A 22,215-nucleotide genomic window follows, 5' to 3' on the forward strand; every position below is an offset into this window, starting at 1 on the left:
ACTGTGAGGCCTCACAACAGCCCCAGCTGTCCTCCGAGCTGCCCCTTCCCAATTCACACCCTGCCTCTGCAGTTTCTAGGCTGTCTGGGTGTTATTTCTGTGTCAGTGACCCCTGAAGACTGGAAACTCCACCAGACAAGTCTATGTCATATTCACCTTGCTATGGACTGAATTGTGTCCCCCAAATTCACATGTGAGTGGTGTCCAGCCTTTAGGGGGTAATTAGGTTTAGATGAGGTCATGAGGGTGGGATCCTTGTGACGGGACTAGAGCCCTTGTAAGAAGAGACGCCAGAGAGCTTGATCTCACTGTCTCTCTGCTGGGTGGGCATATGGCAAGAAGGTGGTCATTGTGAGATTATGGGGAAAATGGTTTTCTTTATGACTTACCATATTTTTCAAACTTTCTACAGGACATATACATTCATGAGAATCCAGATCTACTGAATCGCATCCCTTTCTCTTTCACTCTGTTGCCCTTTCGAAGTATGCAGTCCCTCTAAGCCTTGGTGTCCTTCTATGTAAAATGAGAATAATGAAAGCACTAGCCCTACACTGCTTTTGTGAAGACACTCAGAGGTAGCACATGGGAAGCTCTCAGAATGGTCTGCACGCTGTAGGTGCACCAGAAGCGTGAGCGGCCAGTGCTGCTAGCACGGTCCTCCATACCATCGGGACGCATGAAGAGCCCCCCGGGAGCCCTGAGCACCAACCTTGGGTTCCTGGAGTTCTGGAATTGAGAACAGGACTGACTGGCTGAATGTGAGCTGGGTGTGGCTGGTGTTCATGATGGAAACCGTTTTTTTCACAACCTGTCCCGGCAGGACAGCTCCTAACTTCACAATCCTGTTGGCTGGATCCAGGACTGAAATCTGCAGAACAGGAAAGAGAGCAGGGAGGGAGGGTTTCATCAGTTACTGAGAAAAATAATCACCAGGATACATCCACTCTGGTGAGGTAAGGGTGGTTCCTCTCTCTCAGTGTCCTGCCTTCTTCATATGGGATGGGTATTCACTCACCCAGTAAACATTCATGGGCATAAACTACCCCCTAGGCAGCTCATTACACAACTACATAATTACAACAGGGTCAAGGGTTGTGAAGGAAAAGCTCAGGGTACCTTGAGAGCACATTACAGAGGCTGACCTGGCTGGCGGTTCTGGGGAGGCCTCCCTGAGAAGGCATGTCTACACTGCACTGGGAGCTAAAGGAAGGGTAGGATCTAGTCAGGTTGAGTCGGGGTGGGTGTGAGGTTGGAGGGCACCCCGGGGGCAGGGGACACTCTGTGGTGAGGCCCTGAGTCGGAGGAGTGGCTCAGCCAAGGCCTGGGGTGGGGAACAAGGGGCATCCTGAGAAGACAGGCTTGGAGGCAGTCAGGGTTCATGCCGGGAGAAGTGGGAAGCCCGGGCAGCATGGACTGACCCCATCAAACGCGGGTTTTGGGTGCGCTGTGGCTCATGTCTCTGTGGAAGAAGGGCTGGAAGGGGGCGGGAGAGAAAGCCTGGAGGAGCGGCCGGTGCCGAGCGTTCAGACTAGAACGGCAGCAGCAGAGGTGTGACAGGGGACACGCTTCCAAGTCCTCAGCAGGCACTGATCCCGGGGTCGGCTGGGATGGATCGAGGTCAGGCTGGGCCTGGCCTGCAGGACTGTGCAGCACCCATGGGTCACTATCATTCGATCAGTCCCTAAACTGCACACCCCCTGCTCCTCAGCTTTCTTGATATCCAGCCCACACGCTTCCATTCTGTCTCAAAAGCTGAGAGTCCGTAGCAGCAGCCTGTGCTCCCGGACGTCCCCTCCGGACTTCCCCCAAAGGACCTAGCACACGGTGAGTGCAGAGTGAGTGAGTGACAGAATGAACAGTGAGATCGGAAGAGGCCCCCCTCTCTGGCTTGGGTGCAGACACACCAGGTGGCCATGTCCTGGGGTTCCTCTAGCTTGATGGGAAGGCTGTCAGGGAGACCTCCCTCCTGTCCCTCCCACATCTTCTCTCTCCCTGTGGCTGAAATGTCCCATGCATTCCCGAGCATCCGGGAAAGTCTTCTGTCTTCCAAAACCTCCTATGAAAACGCAAATGTGCCAACCAAACAGACACCTTAAATGTTTACCAGACACTGGGTAGAAAGGGATTAGCAGCAGGACTTTCATTAGGAGCACCTACTTAGAAGAGATGCCCTCAATCAAGCATAACCCTGGGATCTGTGCCTGGCAGAGAGTACTAATCAATGTGGCATTAAGGGAGGATGTTCCACAACTGAAACGTATGTCTGCATACATAGCCAAAACAAGTTGTTGTCCAAAACAAATCTAGCCTATTAAACCCGAAAACAGGACACGCCCTGATGTAAGAGGAGAAGGACGTGCTCGGGATTACGTATCTGACAGTCTCCAACTTCTCCAAGAAAAGCGTGTTTCTCCGGTGCTTGTGATTCCTTGTAGCCTATGATGCACTAAAGTTTGGTGTTGAGTAAGAGTCAGATTTGACAGTTCATCCTTCGGTAGGACTGGCTGGCCTCTGACAGAGTAGCTGGGGGGCCAGACGGGTGGAGAAGGGAGGAAGAGTGGGCTCGGGGGGCACAGGTGACTGGGAGGGCAAAAAGGAGGGTGCCAAGCCTGAGGATCTCACCAACCGTCTCTTACCTTCATTTCAGTGCCTTTCCCTTTGATTTCAATTATTTGTTGTGAGAGCCCATTGATTTCAAAGGGGATGAGTTCTCGGTATTGGATACTTTCTCGAGGATAAAAGGTGATTGGAATCTCCAGTGTCTTTCCCGGCTTTATCACATCGACACGGAAGTTCACCTCGAGGTACGTGGTGTTGGTGTACAGACAGTCTAAGCTAGAGAAAATCAGGAGGAAGGCGTGGAAGTTAGAGGGCCCGCATATTTCCATTTTGTCTACAAAGGAGGAGGGTCTCCAGCACCAGCCTGTACTCCTGGAGGTCAGAGCACATGTTTAAGTCACCCAGAAAGACCGATTCTGTCCCCTTGTCTCTCTGAGCTGGGTTCTGATGGATTTCCTGCCCTGCTGTCCTGCAGTCACAGGATGTAAGGGTTGGAAGCGACCTCAGCAGTGGTTCAGCCCAAAGCCCCCTGACATAATCAAGTTACTTACCCCAAATCACACCCTGAGATCCCGGCAGAACTGGGCCTCAAACTCAAAAGTGCCGTGGCCCTTTGCTCGATGCAAAGGAAGGAAATACTTCCTGGGGTGCCTGGGTGGCTAAGTAGGTCAAGTGTCTGCCTCTTGATTTCAGCTCAGGTCATGATCTCAGGGTCGTGAGATGGAGCCCTGCACTGGGCTCTGTGCTGGGCGTGGAGCCTGCTTAAGACTCTCTAACCCTTTCCCTCTGCCCCTCTCCTCCCACCCCCACCCTGCAAAAGGGCTCTCTCTTTCTCTCTAAGAAAAAAAAGAAGGAGGAGGAGGAGGAGGAAATGCTTCCTAAGTAACTGGGTGGCAAAGCACAGTGGATAGGAGTATGTGTTCTGAGTTAGATAGAAAGGAGTTTGGATCCGGGCTCTAATCACTAACAAGCCATGAGACCTGAGAAAAGTTACTTGGCCCCTTTGGGCCTCTGTTGCCTTATCTGGAAAGCTGGGTTAGTGACAGTTACCTCATAAGGTTGTTGGGAGCATGAAATGGAATAGAGCGACTGAGGCAGTCACTAAGCAGGGCAAAGAGGAAACATTCCACAAAGGTGAGCTGTTCTCGTTATCACTAATCGCCCAACTACCGGGCATCTTCGAAGACCATGTCCACTCTATTCCACCTGTGGGTAGGAAGGCATGAGACCTCTCCACTACAACGCTTCCTTGTCTGTCTTCCAGGCATTTAGAGAAGGAGTCCAGCTGGGCCAATAAATAGAACTTAACGCCTTTGCGTAGGACTCCTATTGAATTAAATCATGCAGGAAAGAGTACAGGTAGATAAGATTTTTAATTAGCATTTCAAATCACATGACACTCTTGTAACGAATGCTTCAGGTTGATAACCATCATCATCCCAGCAGCAGCAGCAGATAACCATAACTGAGCATTTCCTATGTTCCAGGCACTGTTCTCAGGACTCTCTCTGGGGGAACTAATTTAATCCTCCTAACAGCCCCGTATGGGAGATGCTATTATTATCCACCATCTCAGGCGAGGAGAGTTGAGAACATGTGCCCAAGGTCGCACAGCTAGGGAAGAGGTGGGCTTTGAACATAGGCCTGTGCTATCCAATACGGTAGCCACTAGACCCAGTGGCTATTCAAATTCAAATTCAAATGAATTAAAATTTAACAAATTAAGAATTTGGTCCCTCAGTTGCACCAGGCACAATTTACGTGCTCTGCAGCCACATGTAGTTATAGGCTGCCATATTGGACAGTGCAGATACGTAACAGTTCCACCGTCCAGGAAAGTTCTGTTGCATAGTACCAACCTAGAGAGCTTTGAGGAAACACAGGTCTCTGGGCTAGTTTCTGGAAATCCTGTTTCAATAGGTCTGAAATAAGGCCCAGAAACCCATACTGGAACATTCTACACAGGGATGGTGCAGAGAGGCTGGATTTTAATCAGAAGACTTAAGCTTGGCATAGATCTGTTATTTACTACAAAGTAATGGCCTGACAAATTCACTTTTTAACTCTTCAAACCTTGGTTTCCACATCTATTATGTGGGGAAAGTAAATGGAAGCCAATGAACCTCTCATCAGGTCATCTGGCATTGCCCTCCTCATTTTAAGATTTTTTAGCAGAGTAGCTCATGGCTACCCAAGTATTAGTGGTGGGGAAAGGAGACTCGGGATTCATGCCCAGCTGTATTTGACTCTTTCCCATAATCTTCCTTTTTCTGTTTTGGCAGGACTTCACCTGTAGGACCCTCAAGGAGCCACAGACTCCTCTGGAAGCTCTGGGAAGTCTGCGTACCTCATAGACGTTTCTTCCTTGTTGGTGACAACCAGGATTTGTTTGTATGGGGGCATCCCAGCCTGGTAGATGAAGCAGGTCCCAAAGTTGTAGCTGGTGAAGGAGAAATGAACAGCTGGGCTCACAGCGCAGCCTGAGATGCTGCACAGAAATGTCGGGCCGTGACTGATCTGTGGGGAGGGAATGGCAGGCAGAGTGTGATTAGAAGTGTGAGCAAAGGGCTCCTCAAGTCCTCAGCTGAAGGAGGAAAGCAGTTGGTGCTTTTCCAAAAAAAAATACAGGTGCCAAGACTCCATGGGCAGAGATTCTGATTCACAGGTTAGCAGTTTGTTTACCTGAGGAAAGCACAGTGGGATACTCTGCAATCAGACCCTGCATTGGCTCCTGCAGCCATGATTCAGCCGGAAGGCAGAGGTGTGGCAGACTGCTAGTTACTGTCCCCCATCTGCTTCCCAAGGGTTCCCTATCAGCAGGACTCTGCTTAGTTGCCAAGATGCCTGGGTGGAAATACTAGAGTTCCTATCCTTCCTGGACACTAAGGGTGGTCATCAGACATAGTTCTGGTCATCAAGATATAAACAGAAGAGGACAAGAAGGTGTCCTATTTAAATACAGAGGCGGTCTTGCTGGGAAAGTTTGGTTGGTTGGTTGGTGGTTTTTTGTATGTTTTGCCTTCAGGCTCTTCTCTCTTATTTCCACTTTGAATGCAGACCCGGGGCTGCAGAGTGGATGGTCCCCTTGTGACCAGGAAAGGACAAGAAGGAAGTCAAAGGCCCCTGTGTCAAGGGTGAAAGAGTGGAGAAATATAAAAAGTATGAGTCATACCTGGATTCTCAACAAGATGACACACGTGCCTGTTGGGACATGACCTTAATTTGCTCTTCAGAAACTTTATAATATGAAATTTCCTAAGTTGAAAATTTATTTAAAACAAAATATCCCGTATTTATTCTAAACATCATTATAATAATATAACAGTCATTGGTACAAGTTTTTGTAAGTGACTTTATAAACTGAAAAACAGTTTCTTACTTAAGGCTTTTAAAGTCTTTGTATTTTGTGACTGATTTCCTGTAAAGGATTATGATTGACCACCTTCAACTCTTCCGCTAATTAGAGCAGGAAGGCACTACGATGTGTGTGATGTTTCTTTTTTCTGTAAGACATGAAAGTTCTGAAAAAAGACAGTTCTCCCAAGGGATGGGCTCCTTCTGAGGTGGCGTGCCTGGCTCTTCCCAGGGAAGATGGCTGCAACATTGCCCTTGAGTTCCAGGCTAGGAGTTTTACGGTTTTGTTTTTTCTAATTGAAAAAAAAATTTTTTTTTTAGACTGTGCTATGACTTCATGTCCATCTAAATTATGGACTGTCCAGCAACTGACCGTGGGTTCCAACTGTTGTATCCCCCGGTTCCCTGTCAGTCACCTTCTCCTTAAGTATACGAATAAAGACCATGTCTCTTCACTCTGTCAACTGTCGCTTTTGCTGTGCAGAAACTTTTGAGTTTGAGGCAGTCCCGCTTCTTTATTTTTGTTTTTGTTGCCTGTGAATTTAGTGTCATATCCGTGAAGCCACTGCCGAACCAAGGTCATGAAACTCGCCCGATACTGTCTTCTAGGAGCTTTGTGGTTTCAGGTCTTACGTTTAAGTCTTTAATCCATTTGCAGCTGACTTCTGGGGATGGTGTAAAAGGCTCAGTTTCATTCTTTTGCATATGGATATCCAGTGTTCTCAGCACCATTTGTTGAAGAGACTCTCCTTTCCCATTGTGTATCCTTGGCACCTTGTCAAAGATCAGCTGGCCGTACACATGTGCATTTGTTTCTGGGCTCCCAGTTCTGTTCCACTGGTCTAGGGTCTGTCTTGATGCTGGTACTATACTATTTTGATGGTACTATACTATTTTGATATTAGCTTTATAACATATTTTGAAATCAGGATGTGTGATGCTTCTAGCCTTGTTCTTTCTCAGGATTGATTTGGCTATTTATGGTCTTTCGTGGTTTCATATGAATTGTAGAACTGTTTTTCTGTATTTGTAAAAAAAAAAAATTCCATTGGGATTTTGATAGGGATTGCACTGAATCTATAGATGGCTTTGGGTAGTGCAGACATTTTAACAATATTAAGGCTTTGCATCCACAAACAGAGGATTTTTTCCATTTATTTGTGTCTTTAATTTCTTTCACCAGCATTTTGTAGTTTTCAACATACAAGTCTTTCACCACCTTAGTTAAGTTTATTCCTGAGAATTGAATCCTTTTCTGTGATATTGTAAATAAGATTATTTTCCTAATTGTCTTTTCAGATAGCTTTTTATTAGCATATAGAAAAGCAACTGATTTTTGTTTGTTGACTTTGTGTCCTGCAACTTTACTGAGTTATTTTATTAATTCTAACAGATTTTTTTTAATTTAAAGATTTTATTTATTTATTTGATAGAGAGAGCACAAGCAGGGGGAGGGGCAGAGGAAGAGGGACAAGCAGACTTCCCACTGACTGGGGAGCCTGATGCGGGGCTCAATTCCAGGACCTTGAGGTCATGACCTGAGCTGAAGGCAGATGCTTAACTGACTGAGCCACCCAGGTGCCCCAATTCTAACAGATTCTTTTAATGGAATCTTTTGGGTTTTCTATATATAAGATCATGTTGTCTGCACACAGGGATAATTTTACTTCTTTCTTTCTGACTTGGATACCTTTTCTCTTTTTCTTGTCTAAATGCTCTGCCTAGGACTTCCAGAAGTGGTGAGAATGGGCATCCTTGCCTTGTTCCTGATCTTAAAGGAAAAGCTTTTAGCTTTTCACGAATGAGTGTGATGTTAGCTGTGAGCTTTTCATATATGACCTTTATTATGTGGGGGTACTTTCCTTCTAATCCTAGTTTGTTGAGAGTTTTTGTTATGAATTTTGTCAAATGCTTTTTTGCCACTTCTATTGAAATGATCATGTGATTTTTATCCTTTATTCTATTAATGTCAGATATCACATTAATTGATTTTTGTATGTTGAACCATCCTGGCATCTGAGAGATAAGTCCCACTTGGTTGTAGTGTATGATCCTTTCAGTGTATTCTTGGATTTGGTTTACAGGTATTTTGCTGAGGATTTTTTGCACCTATATTAATCAGGGATCTTGGCCTATGGTTTTCTTTTCTTGTGGTGACTTTGTTTGGCTTTGGTATCCAAATGAAGTGAAATCAGGACCCTGAAGAGATATTAACACTTTCATATTCAGTATAGCACTATTCACAGTAGTCAAGATGTGAAAACAACCTAAATGTTCATCGACAGATGAATAAAGAAAATGAGGCATATACACACAATTCAGCCATTTTTCTTGAATAAAAGATCTTAGGATTCTTGCTAGCCTTTGGTTAATTTCAAGAGTTCTGAAAAAGGTTGTTTTGCTAGTTTTTGCCAGGGTTCTCATCACTATGAAGAGCAGTTCTTCAAAGGTCCTTCTCTGCCATTCCTGCAGACATCATAATTCCTTGGTTTTTTCATTCAATAACTTATCTTGGAAAATGTTATACATATTTTGTCTCTCTTGCTTCCTCTCCACCTCCCATCTGTCTCTCTTATTTATTTTAATAGCTGCATAGGATTCCAGTGCATGGATGGTCAACTGCTTTTCAATGGACACTTATTCACCAGGTGCCTCAACTGTGGATAAGGCCTTTATACTAGAGATTGTGAGACTATCTGCAACATGACCACTCTCCAGGAGCTTCTGGCAGGGTGGACAAGACAAGGAACATACAGGAGAATTAATCTCTAAAGACAGAGTGCTGTGAGTGCTCTCAGGGTCGGACAATGTTAAATGGTCTCACCTTGATTCTGAGTTCCAGGCCCTTCAAGACACACTTCTTAAATGGCTGGAAAGACAAGGAGGCATGTGCACTTTGTCCCACATCCACACTGCCATCAATGGGGGAAAATTCCAAGTACTGCAGCAGGGCTTTGGGGCCAGAGAGCTCCGCCTGGAAGCTGAAGTTGAACTTTCCAGTGTTGATAAAACTGAGTTCACACTGAACACATTCGTTCAGCTCTACCTGAGAGACAGAGAACAGAGTAGTATGTTGATGGAATGCAAATCATGGTTCCCTTCTCTGGGGTTAGGATATGTAAGATTTTGGGGAAAACTATCCTTTGGGAAATAGGGATGACAGATGATGTTAGTGAGTTGAGTATCATGGGATTAATGTAGTCAGATATTCCAGCAAGTGCTACTAAGTGTTGGGGATCCTCATACCTGAAGAGTAAGATAGCAATTTAATTTTTAGGCCTCCTTGGTAGACAAACATCCTTCCTGTATGTTTAATACAAGGATTCTTCCCTTCCCTATCATCTCTCCACCCCCTGAAATATAAAATAAGTTTTCACATCAAAACTATATGCATTCTGAGGACGGAGATGCTTCTGTTTCTGTTCTCCTGGTCTCCCTGGCATTTGAAACAGAGGGATGCAGCTAACATTCACTTGTACTGCCTTTCCCAGCCAGTGTGGAAACAGAGAGAGAGAGAGAGAGAGAGAGAGAGAATGAATCAAGGCTCTCTCACACTCTTACCTCATAGAAGTTGATAATGTTAGTCTCTTTAGGAGTCAGGAGAGTGATCAAGCCAGTCCTGTCCTTGCATTTGACCTCTGCATTCATAGTGTATCCCTCAGCCTTGACATTTAAGGTCAGAGGGTGGGCTTTCTTTTTCACATTGCAGATCAAATTAAAGTTCACATCTCCTTCCTGTTTTGGTGTGAAGAAAATATCCACTGGGAACCTGGATGGGGAAGAAGACAGTAGATTAGCTGACAAGGCCAACCTGCTATAACCTGCTAAAGAATATGAGCCTGATGGATTAGCACATGCACTATGAGGAAAAAGCATCGCCATTCCAAATTATGATGAGTTTGGAAGATTAGCCAGACATGGTGTGTCATTGCTTTATGAATTCATAGATAGCAAGGAAATGAATATAAACAGGAGAGAAAATATTGAGAAGAAGGTCTTAAAGTTCTCAGTGCTCTACAATTTATCAGGAAAATGAACAATGGGAAATAAATAGGACAGGGATGGGATTGTTCATGTAAATTTTAGAGCTGGAAGAGACTTGATACAGGGCACTCTGAGGGGAATGGATTCTCCTGGCTAGCAGGTCTAGAACCCCTATTTTGGGAGGGTGTAGTTGTCGGGGACTTTTTCTTTACCTGGACAGTGGTGGGATCCAGCCTTCCATGGGACATATCACCAGGCTGTTGCTGAAACCTTCAGAATATCGGGAGTTGTCCTGGAAGGCAAAATGGAACCCCTGCTCCTCCTTGTTGATGATATGCACGGTCTCCCTGGCTTCTCTGCCTAAGGTGGAAACACCAGCCCTCAGTGAAGGCCTCATGCCTGCTCCTGAAGCATCTTAGCAGATACTGCTCCTCAGGCAAGAGGAAGCCTTCTTAGAAAAAAACTCTTCAACTTCTTTTCTCTCTTCTTCAGTCTTTGACTGAAGCTCTTCAGTCTTTGACTACCTCTCTTCCTTCCTTCTACTCTACAAGTGACCTTCTTCCCCTGGCAAGATTCCATCTCTTCCTTCTAGAACTTTATTCTATCAATTGCCCGCTCCTGCTAGGTGGCGCTTCTGCCTTGGTCACAACTATCTTAGGTGATTCTGATGACATTATTTTCTCTCCTTGTTCCTTTGGAACTAACGCCTTCTTGCTTTTGTTAATGAGGGCTTTACCCTCCCTGGTAGGCCCCTTAACTCTGCCCATATCTTTGTCAATAGTCTCTGCATTAAACTCTTGCATCAGAGCTCAGGTATGTCATGAGAGTCCTGACAGGGCCTGAATACATCTTCTGTTACTATTTTGCTTTTTCTTACTTTCCTTGACAATTGTAGAGTATTTGTTTTTTAACATATACTTTAGAATCATTTTATTCAATTCTCCCCTTACCTCCAGTCCTTTTGGGATTAAGGTTGCCAGACTTAGGAAATATTTTTTTTTTTAAAGATTTATTTATTTATTTGAGAAAGCGAGAATGAGAGAGAGAGAGAGAGAGAGTACATGAGAGGGGGGAGGGTCAGAGGGAGAAGCAGGCTCCTCGCTGAGCAGGGAGCCCGATGCGGGACTTGATCCCGGGACTCCGGGATCATGACCTGAGCCGAAGGCAGTCGCTTAAGCAACTGAGCCACCCAGGCGCCCAGGAAGTATTTTTTTAGTAGAAGTATGTCCCAAATATTGCATGAGACATACTTATGTTGACATACTTACACTAAAAAATTACTCATTGTTATCTGAAATTCAAATTAGACTATGCATCCTGTATTTTACCTGGCAACACCAGTTGGGATTCTAATTGGAACTTGATTAAACTTGCATTTAATTTTGAGAGAACTGGTAAATGTTCACATCTTGTTTGGGGGCACTTTAATAAGATTTTATAGTTTTCTTCATATACGTCCTGTGCTTTTCTTGTTACATTTATCCTTAGATATTATATAGGTTTTGTCAATATTGAATGGATTTTTTGTTTCTGTTTCTAGGTGCTTATTGCTAAAAGAAAGAGAAACTATTGATTTTTACATAACTGTCTTGTATCCAACCACTTACTAAATTATCTTATTGATTCTAGTGGTTTGTTTTGCTTTTCTCTAGAGCCTCTTGAGGTTTTCTATGTATGAAGTCACCAGCAACAGCAAATAAGATAGTTTCGTCTCTTTCCCCCTAATGTTTATGCCAATTATTGAATTTTCTTGTTTTATTGTATTTGCTAATTGAAATCACTAGGAAAGTATTCAATAATAATGATGATAATGAGCATCCTTGCCTAATTACCGATTTTTAACTGAAGTGGTTTCAGTGGTTTATTACAGGATAATATTTGCCTCTTGATTTTGGTTAGTCTTCTTTTTTTTGAGGAAGAGGGAGAAAGGGAGAGAGTGAGTGTATGTGTGAGGGGGGTGGGAGGGAGGGGCAGAGGGAGAGAGAGAGAATCCCAAGCAGCCTCCACACTCAGCACAAAGCCCAATTTGGGGCTCCATCTCATGACCCTGAGATCATGACCTAAGCTGAAATCAAGAGTTGGATGCTTAACTGACTGACCCACCCAGGAGCCCCTGATTAGTCTTCTCTATTTAAGTTTCCCCCTCTATTCCTATCTTACTATTAGAATTTTTGGTGAGAATTTCTGCCATGGCTTTTTAGTATATATTCATATGATCATACAGTTGTTCTTTAATCTGTTGATATCTCATCATTATGTTGAAATGTACCATCCTTGCATTCCCAGATTAAATTCTGTTTGTCTTGCTGTTGCTGTTTTTATGTATTTAATTTAATTTTAATTCCAGTTAGTTAACATACAGTGTTATATTAGTTTCAGGTGTGCAATATAGTGATTCAACACTTTCATACATCACCTGGTGCTTATCATGACAAGTGCATTCCTTAGTCCCCATCACCTGTTTCATCACCATCCTTCTACCCTCCCCTTGGTAACCATGTGTTCTCTATATTTAAGAGTGCTGTTATTATTCTTATGCTATATTGCCATTTGTTCAAAACCTTCTGAAACATTGTAATCTCCTCCCACCTACTTATATGTATCAGTATAAGAAATGTATGGAAATATTACTAACAAACTGTTAACATGGGTTTCCTTTGATGGAAAGGATGGGTGGAGAGAGATTAAAATTTTCCTCATATAACAGATTGATTGTCTTATTATAAAGAATATCACTTTTCTAAATATAAAAATCTAATGAGTTACTAAAACATCCTCTGACTTTAGTTGTATTTTACACACACACACACACACACACACACACCCCACATCCATGTGATAAGGGACCTGGTGATCACTTCCTTTATTTCCTTCAGGTCTCTGATCAAATGTCACTTTCCCATTGCCTCCTGGCATCCTTTATTCTCCCTACCCTGCTTTATTCTTCTCTAGAATACTTATTAACATCTGACATGCTATATATTTTTCTTTTGTCTTTTTTGTTAGTCTGCTTTCTTTTTTCTTTTTAAGATTTATTTGTCAGAGAGAATGAGAGAGAGAGAGCGAGTGAGAGCGAGTGCAGAAGCAGGGGGAGTGGCAGGCAGAGGGAGAAGCAGGCTCCTCACCGAGCAAGGAGCCTGATGTGGACTCAATCCCAGGACCCTGGGATCATGACCTGAGCTGAAGGCAGACGCTTAACCCAGGCATCCCTTGGTGGTCTGCTTTCTATTACTAGACTGTAACCACCGTGAGGATGGGGACTTTGGCTTTACCCACGGCATTCTCAGCTCACAGAAGAGTGCCTGGGTCATACAAGGGGTTCAGTAATATTTGTTGAGCTGAATAAATGCATGAAAGGATGGCAGAGAAATCTGACCACTGTGGCACAGACTGAGAGGCAAACAAATACAGCCCATCCTCCAGGGGCACATGCAAGTAAGATGGGGATAACGTGAGGCTCTGGAAATGGACATAGTCCAGGCCTTCAAGGAATCTAACAAGTAGGATCTGTAGCAAGGCTCCTAAATTTTCTTAGGTTATTAGTGTGTGGGTTTAGAAGATACCTGATGGAAATTAGATCGAGAGATAAATATTTCATGGCTTTGTGAACAGTGATAGAGTACCTCTGGCACCAGGAATAGTTCCACCCAAATCTGCTCCTGGAGCTCATTGCTGGGTCAGCCCTACTCCCCTCCCTCACAGGTCACACCAACTCAAACGTAAACAAACAGGGCAGCCTTACCAATGAGGAGACAACTGAAGTTGAGGTGTGACTTGTCCAGATTGATGAGAGGATCGGTGGCTTTGCCTACCAGTAGGAAAGGGACGGTGATGTTGTGTTCGGGGATTAAGAAAGTCCAGAATGCTTCTGTGATGTCCAGATGGAAAGGTGTGAACTGGAAGATAATCTAAGAAGACAGTTTGGAACAGAGGGGTAAAAAGCGTTTCTGTTTGCTTGTTCCACATGCCCTTGGAGGCTTACTGGTGCTGGGGTTATGATGGCTGACATTACCAGGTCACCCCTACCTTTCTACTGTCTCCGTGAAGGCATGTAAGTGTGGCTGTTCCAGCAATATCAATGTCTGTTTGCCCTGCCCACAGGCCCTCCTGAGGGGGTCTACCCCACCCACAGCCTCTGATGGCTGGGCTGCCATATTTCACACCATGTCTTTGTTTGGTATGTAAAAATAGAATCTGAGAGAAATATGGAATTTTGGCTTTTCCTAAAAAGTCTGGGAAAATTGGCAACCCTGGGTCTACTTGTCTGTGTGTGTCATCTGACAGAGAAACACAGCAGCCAGCCAGTCCTGGGCTCAGCATTCCCTGTCATTGTTCCCTTGGCTTGCTCCATTCATTTGTGGGACCTTCCTGAAGGCATTTGAATTCATAATTTCTATTTCATGGATTTATTTCTGCCTCCGAGATTCTCTGTGGAACTTACAGGATATGGGGCCCATAGATCTGTTTTGGCCAATGAATTCATGCTTCATTAAATCTGACCCCATACCCATTACCACTGAGTAAACATGAGGACTGAGCTGTGGGACAGGACTCACTTTTCTGTTTTGCCCTTTGGCCCGACCAAGTAAAAACACATCTGTATCCTTTTACCACTGTCAGTCCCTTGGGGAAAAAATAAGTCTTCCTGTTACTCTATGGGTCCTAGTGCCCATTAGTGCCCAGCTCCCCTTCCCCGCTTTAATAGTTTCAGTTTTTAAAACTGCAAATGCTAGAGCTCTCCATCTCTCCATGGCCAAACAAGAGAGCTCAGGTCTGTCCTGTTCATGAGGACTGCCTAATGTCTATGCCACTCAACAAATATTTATTGATTGATGCATACTTGGGCTGTTCTCCCTCATTCTACCTATGGTCTACAGCACACATGCTATGCAGAGAGAGAGAGAGAGAGAGAGAGAGAGAGAGAATGATTAAAGTCCTTGGTTGGGTGGTCTTCATTCACACACACACCTCAGCTTTCTTTTCCGGGTGGACAAGGCCCTTCTCTGTAAGGCATGTGAAGGCTGGAGGGTTCTGGAGACTTTCAGTTTCTTCAGAGATCCAGCAGAAGGTGTAAGTGCTATTAGTGGGGTTCAGGATTGTAAAAGTCCTGGTCGAGGGGGAAGAATTGATAGCAGAGAGTGAAACAGGGGGTTGAGGAATAAGAGAAACTTTCTTAACCACCTTCCCTAGCACAGTCCCCCTATCTGGGAAGTAGAACTTGTCTGGGCACTTCATTACCATAGATATGAAAACTGCATCTCAATTGGGGCTCCAGACTATGGATAGAGTTTTGGACTTTGGAGTAATAATGATGCCCAGGGTGCTTCTGTCCCGGTGATCCTCTGTGGTTAAGGTGGTGGTCAGGGATTCCATGTTTATGTCTTCCAGAGTTTCCCCAGTGTTGATGCTAAGGAGACAAAATCTAGCTTTCTTACTGGAGCAGTTCCCCGAAGTCCAACCCCAGTAGTTCAAGCCTGCTTCTAGGAATTAGCCTCATTGACTTCCCTGAATTCTTCCTCTACGTTCTGTAGAAGGAATGACTGATAGGAACTCAACTGATGCAAACCTAGGCAACTCACCGAAGACTCTTCCCTCCTATGCCCACACTGGTGAACTCAATCACCCGGGTGTTTGAGTCCAGAGCCCCACCACTAGGCCCTCGGAGATCTGGGTTGCGCCGATGACCGCTGATGTAGTCGGAGTGTTTCAGGTCAAAATGGCAGAAGGGCAAGAAGCTCCGCCCTTTGGTCGATAGGACTGGACCTTGCTCTCCAGGTGGCAGGTTGGGAATCCTGAGAGGATAAGGTTATTTATTCTTATTTATTTTTAAATCAATCATTGCTTTCTGAGTTGGGTGGAAATGAATTATTATGTCCAACAGAATGTGAGCTCCATGAAAGCAGACATTGGGTCTGTCCTGGTCAACAACATAATCTTAGTCCCTGAATAGTGCATGATACATGGTAGGTGTTCATTCATTAACTGTTGAGTGGATGAATGCATGAATGGGCCGAGGAGAAGGAGGCTGAATTCTGGCTCCTTTTCTATATCAAAGTGTGGCCCCAAGTTATCCCTCCAGTAGTGGTGACAAAATCTCCCTGCTGTAAATTGAGCAGAGAGTCTTACCCTCTGGGTCCTCTCATAGGCATCTCCTGGGGTATGAACATTGACAGAGAAATCCTAAAAGAGTAGCCTGAGCTCCTCGGAGAAGGTGACCTGGATGTGAGCAGACTTAGCCCCAGCACCAAGTTTAGGTGGCCCAGACATAGGAGGGGTCCCTGTGGTGGATTGCAGGGGCTCCACAAGGCTGTTATGGCTCACATAGGTCTTGCTACCCCATGCCAGGGTTCATACAGTTCCTCTGTAAGGTGGGTGTCCTGCATGGAGCATTCCTGGGAAAGCACATCAGAGGTTTTCATTGCTAGAAGTTACTGGATTGGCTTTTCTTGAATTGGGTGTGGGCCCCCTCTATTCCTCACTGATGTATCAGGTCCACCGCCTCCACTACCACCATGTGGGTGTACTGTGATTATTGTGTGCCAGGTTCTGTGCTAAGTCTTCACTTGAATTGACTCATTTAATGTTCATGGCGACTGTACAAGGTGGGTATTCTTGTTTGCTTTCTACATGAGGAAACCAAGTCTCAGAAAAGGTACCAGAAAGTTTTTTTAAGTTCATATGTGCCCAAGGGCTGGAACCCATCTATCTGTCAGCCATTTTGTTGCTCAGTGGAATTCTGAATGCAGCTGGGAAGGGGGAAGGGGGCAGGAGGAAGAGTCTAGAGAGTGTTGGTGAGTAATAAAAAAGACCCAATTCTCCTTATCTTCCAAATCCTGGCCCCTTTGAATCTTCCCAAAGGGAAATGTGACAGTTTGGGGGCTGTGGAGGGGGTGAAAGGCTGGACAGAATGATGGTAGTGGTGGGACAGAAGAGAGGATAGGAGTTGCAGAGCTTTGTTCTGGGGAGCACGTCTCCTTACTGGCAGAAAAGATTGCCCTCGAAGTCTCCAACCTCCAGCGGGGAGAATTTCACTTTGAGCTTCTGAGTCTTCCCTGCAGGCACAGTGCCTGAGGAGGGCTCCACAGAGAAGGGTGGCAGGGAAACTTCGTTCCAGTTGTCGATGGCACTGTCCAGGGTGCTGACCGTGTGCAGTGTGCCCTGGCTAAGTTGGTCTTTTTGAGAGGAACCTGGGGGCCAACAGAGACAGCCAGTGATATTCTGCATTTGCAGTGGGAGGGCAGGTGGAAGGCAGGCCACTCACAGGTCCTGAGGGACCCTCTGTGGGGTCTGTGGGCTCACCTCTTCTAGCAGGTACACTTAATTTTGGGCACTAGGGGTAAGGAATTGGCTCATATCTCTTGTAGGAGACTCATGAAAATACTTCTTTGAATTCTATCAAGTTTCTAAAGTTTTTCCTTTTGGCTCAAGGGGGTGGGTCAAGGAGATGTCTCTGGGTCTTCTGCCTCAAGAATAATGGGCTGTGAACATAATTTTTGGAGAATCATTGTTTTAAACTAGGGGTTCACAATCTGGGGGCCCATGGATAAGGGCCCATTCAAAAGGTCTGTGAATCTCCAAAACTGCAACAACAGTAATGAGTATTTGTCCACCAAGTGTTGAGCCCTTTCCCAAGTGCCTTATGTGTGTCAAATTGGGTATGGGTATGTATTTTCTTGGGGAGAGAGTTCATAGCTTCTGCAAGGGTCTGTAATGTCCCAAGAGGCTAAGGCCTGAAAAACAAGATTCCTAGGGCTGTGGCCAGGGTCCAGGCTCCAGGAGGACAGAGGTCAGCTCTTGAGTTTCTCAGGCCCGTTTGGCTCTGCAGACACCATGAGACATTTGCTCTGCTTCTCCTTGGCTACTGAGAGGGCCGTTGGAGCAGTGCTCACTGCTCCATGATCAAGGCTCTCCTACTAATTGGGGACTCAGTTCAAGCCCTGGGTTTTGCCTATCATCGTGTTTACCTTGGTTATCTGGCATTGCAAAACTGACAGCCTTTGCAGTCTCTTCTGAGACCCAGTTGAATTCCAGCTGCACATTTCCTGAATTAATCAGTTCAAACCTGCAGATAGATCAGAGAATGGATTTGAGAAATGTGCTGTCAATGATGTTTTCCCTGTCTGCACATCATCTATACTGTTACTTAACTTTTTAAGTCATCACCGTGTTTCTTAAACATTTTTTCAAAAGGCAAGTTTTAAACATTTTATCTGACATCATGCATTTGCTATGTTAGTTATATTTTCTTCTAAAACACATAGAATATATACATAGCTATATAAAAGTAAAAATATCCAAAGGTTTAGCACTGAAAATCGTCTGACACACCAGTACCCTATGCAATGAGCTCTCAGCCTGCATTGCTGTAACCCTGAAACATTTCCATGAGAGAGGAATCAAAATGTGTTTCCCATGACGGTATCTTCTTTAGGTGCAAATTCCACAGTCCCTCCCTTCCTGAATCATCTCCCACCGGAAACAATGTCCCTGTGGTCAGAGGCTGTTTGACCCTGGCCTGAGATTCCTTCACTGGCTGAGACTTGTCTCAAATTCTGAATTAGTGGAGCCTTTTCTTGCCTCAAGTTTCCCTGCATCTAAGACAAGAACAGGAGATAGAAGCTTTTTCTGGAACCACTTTTAAACTTGATCACAATCACAGCAGAAGGATGAGGCCTTGACACAAGAAACTGATTGTGTTAGAGAAAGAAACACAAGTGGCTATTCCTAGTTTTAGGGAAGTGGTAGGAATTGAAAGTTTGGGAGTGAGGTGTGGTAGGGTGTAAGGATTAGGTTTCCATTATCCAATCCAGGTAGACCAGGCAGGTACATCCAAAGTCAAGTGCTTTGACTCCAGGAGCTTGTGTTTATTGTGTACAAGTATGAGCACTGGTCATTAACTTAAAGAAAATTTTTATAAAGTAGAGAAATCTTGGTGGTACAGAATACTTTTGATAAAAAAAAATTCTTGGTTTAGATTGGGATTGGAAAACTTTTTTTACAAAGGGCAAGATAGCACGTTTTTTTGGCTTTGTGTACCATAGGTCTTTGCAGCAACTACTCACTTCGCTGTTGCAGCCACAGGCCACACATAAACAGATGGGCATGGCTGTGGCCAAAAGAAACTTTATTTACAACAATAGGCAGCTGGCTGGATTTGGTCCATGGGCCACAGTTTGCCAACCCCTGCTTTAGGTAAAATAGGTATCAGCAGAAGATCCCCCTTCCTGCCTTATCTCGTTTGGTTCTATAATAATTTGAGAGAACATGTAAAGTGTAACAAATGCAAGATGAGTTGAACAAGTTAATTACTAATTCTTACAAAGTTGAAAGGTCAGTGGTTTACATTTTTGTGCTTGTAATTCTCAAAGAATAGTCTTTCTCTGTCTTTGTATATGATGCTCTCTCTGCCTAGAAGGCCCTTTTTTCTCACTCACTTCTTCACCTGGCTACCTCCTGTTCATCCTCCACAATTCAACAGGGGCACTGCTTCGTCTGGGACGTCTTCCCTTATATGCTGTCTGCTTCCTCATTCTCCCCACATCTTGGTCTGCTTTAGGTATTTTCACAGCACACACAGAACACCACCCTGCAACCATCAATTCACCTATTTTCACCCACCCCCCACCACCCACCATGAGCTCCTTAAGAGGGGGACCCACAAAATCCTGCATTCCCATGTGTGAGTTCACATAACTCTTTCTTTCTAAGGACAATTTTAACTTTGAATGAACTTTTTAGCTCTGTTTCCCTGGAAACCTGATAAACCTGATAAAGGAGAAATATAAAGTTGTATCATTAGGCAACGTTGTTTATAGTAAAAATGACCCCTGATTGGTAAATTGCATCTGGTCTGAGGGGAATTATAATTCCCTGGAGGGAAGCCATAGCTTTGGGGTTCTCTGAGTGTAGTGACTCTTGTAACTGGGCATGCCCCCTACAGGGATCCTAGAAGCTGTACCTATGGAAGGGTTATGAGGAGTGTTGCCCTCTGTAGGCTGTGGGGCTTCGAAGCTGAGACGGACCCATTGCCATCAGTATGGATATTGTCCAACTGTGACCTGGGGTTGGGGAGAAAAGAACTGTTACTGGGTGGTGGTGTGGACTGTTACTGCAAGGACGGTCCCCCCTGAAGCTGATGGCCAGATGCTGCCCCTCCTCCCCAGCGCACTGTGTTTCCTGGCCTGTATCTTGATTTCAAGTGTGAACGTCCATAGCTTTGTGGGCCTGAAGGCTTCACTGCAGCCGCAGAGTTACTCTGACGTGTGCCACGCGGCTCTGCTGCCTGGTATGTGCTGCTGTAGACACTGAATGAATGTGTGGGGGAGTGGGGGCAAATGATCAAATCAAAGAGCTTCTCTGTGTGTGGGGGGGGCTCTCGAGGACTCACTCAAACACTCGGGTCTGGTAAACCAGCGTTTCTTTAAAGTGCACGTTGCTTGTTTGGCATCCATACGAAGCGTAATTCACATTGGCACTGATCTGAAGATGCAGTTCTCGATAGTTCTCTTCTACTACAGAATGGGTGGGCTCAGGGTCTGTCTCTATCACCTGTAACAAAGGGGAGCCAGTTGACTCACAGGAATAAAGGGCTGTGGGGGAGCACAGTACTATATTTCACCCATGCAAATTAACTCAAGTTCCAGAATAAATGATTCAAGCAAACCTAAATGACCCTTAAATGGGGAAGGAAACAAATTACTGAGAGTAGTAGGATTGCAGAGACATGAGTTTTTTGGTTAGATGGACTCAGAAGGAGGCAGAAGAAAGGAAATCATAAAGATAGGGACAGATATTAATGAAATCGAAAATAAATCAGAAACAGAGAGGACCAATGAAGCCAAAAATTGCTTATTTGGAATGACTTAAAAAGTCTTTGGTAAGATTGATCAAGAAAAAAATGAATAAATACAAATAACCAATATCAAGCTTTGCACAGTGGCAGTATCGTAGCCAATGAGGTTTATCCGAGGCACGATTATTCCTAATTGAAAGCAAATAACCAATATCAAAAATGAAAAGGAGGACATCACCATCAACCCTACAGATTTAAACAGATGATAAGAAAATATTATAAATAATTTTATGAAAATACATATGAAAACCTAGTGGAAGGGCAAATTCCTAGAAAAATAATTTAATAAAACTGACTCAAGAACAAATCAAAAGCCCGAAGAGTCCTAATACTATTAAAGAATCTGAATACTAGGAAAAAAATCTTAAAGAAGACCTAAATAAAGAGATAAAATTTGTTAATAGAAAGGACAAACTAATATTATAAAATTGTTAATTTTTCCTAAACTGACTTATGGATGCAATCCAATTCCAATCAAGTTTCCATTAGGGTTTCCACAGTACTTGGTTAGTGGATTCCAAAATTAGATAGAAAAATAAAGGACCAAGAATAACTAAAACACTTCAGAACAAAACAGTATGGAAAAGGGACTTCCCTTCCGGATATCAAGGCTGATTGCGAAGCTACAGAGACTGAGGCAGGGTAAAACTGGCATAGGGGTAGACAAATTGACAATGAAGTAGAATATTGAGACAAGAAACATCCTAGGTATGTATGAAGTTTAGATGACAAGGGAGCCATGGCAGATCACTAGGAAACATAAGGGCTAAACAAAAAAAGGGATTTGGCCAAGTTAGTTATCTAGATGGAAAACTATGAAATTGGATCCTTGCCTCACACCATACATAAAATCCAAGTGGGCCAAGGGCTTAAATATAAACAGCAAAGTTCTTAAACCTAAAAAAAAAAAAATGCACATTTTCTCTTCCCTGGTAGGGAAGGGTTTAAAAATAAGACACAAAAAATAATAAATATAGAAGATGAGATTAATAAATGTGACTATATTAAAATTAAGAATTTTTTTTGTTCATCAAAAGATACATCAAAGAAAGTGAAAAGATAAGCTTTAAATTTGGTGAGGATGTTTGCAGACAAATAATAGGAAGGAATAGCAGAGTTTATCAAAAATAAAATAACTCATACAAAGGACAAGCATCAGAATTGAAAAATAGGCAAAAGGCATTTATATAAGAGATAACTAGCATGGCCAATAATCATACGAAGACATATTCAACTTTATCAGTGGTTAGGGAAATGCAAAGTAGCCCCCAAATGAGACCATTTCCCATTTACTTAAATGATAAAAATCAAGAGGTCTGGCAATGCCAAGTTGTGGAGAGTGTGTGGATCAGTAAGATGCCTTTGCCAGGAGTGTACATTGGTACAGCCATTTGGAAAACATTTGGGCATTACCTTGGAAAGCTGAAATTCACATATCCTATGACTTGGCAATTCCACTTCTA

At 44.0% G+C, this 22,215-nt stretch overlaps 1 protein-coding gene and 1 pseudogene across 1 annotated transcript in view; one reads left to right on the plus strand and one right to left on the minus strand.

Moving 5' to 3' along the window:
- Nucleotides 1-22,215, minus strand: part of HYDIN (HYDIN axonemal central pair apparatus protein) — a 363,815-nt gene that overhangs the window by 21,192 nt on the left and 320,408 nt on the right. Inside the window, exons 67-78 of the mRNA XM_078062394.1 lie at nucleotides 20,288-20,448; nucleotides 17,865-17,962; nucleotides 16,880-17,087; nucleotides 15,480-15,692; nucleotides 14,869-15,007; nucleotides 13,643-13,808; nucleotides 10,113-10,260; nucleotides 9,478-9,685; nucleotides 8,741-8,962; nucleotides 4,910-5,079; nucleotides 2,640-2,838; nucleotides 713-871 (exon numbers count right to left, since the gene is read on the minus strand). Of these exons, the coding sequence (XP_077918520.1) occupies nucleotides 713-871; nucleotides 2,640-2,838; nucleotides 4,910-5,079; nucleotides 8,741-8,962; nucleotides 9,478-9,685; nucleotides 10,113-10,260; nucleotides 13,643-13,808; nucleotides 14,869-15,007; nucleotides 15,480-15,692; nucleotides 16,880-17,087; nucleotides 17,865-17,962; nucleotides 20,288-20,448 (2,091 nt within the window). The remainder of the gene's footprint in view (nucleotides 1-712; nucleotides 872-2,639; nucleotides 2,839-4,909; nucleotides 5,080-8,740; nucleotides 8,963-9,477; nucleotides 9,686-10,112; nucleotides 10,261-13,642; nucleotides 13,809-14,868; nucleotides 15,008-15,479; nucleotides 15,693-16,879; nucleotides 17,088-17,864; nucleotides 17,963-20,287; nucleotides 20,449-22,215) is intronic.
- LOC118533076 (U4 spliceosomal RNA) lies at nucleotides 20,825-20,908 on the plus strand (annotated as a pseudogene).

The sequence above is a fragment of the Halichoerus grypus genome, chromosome 15 (assembly GCF_964656455.1).
Source record: "Halichoerus grypus chromosome 15, mHalGry1.hap1.1, whole genome shotgun sequence".
NCBI lineage: Eukaryota > Metazoa > Chordata > Mammalia > Carnivora > Phocidae > Halichoerus > Halichoerus grypus.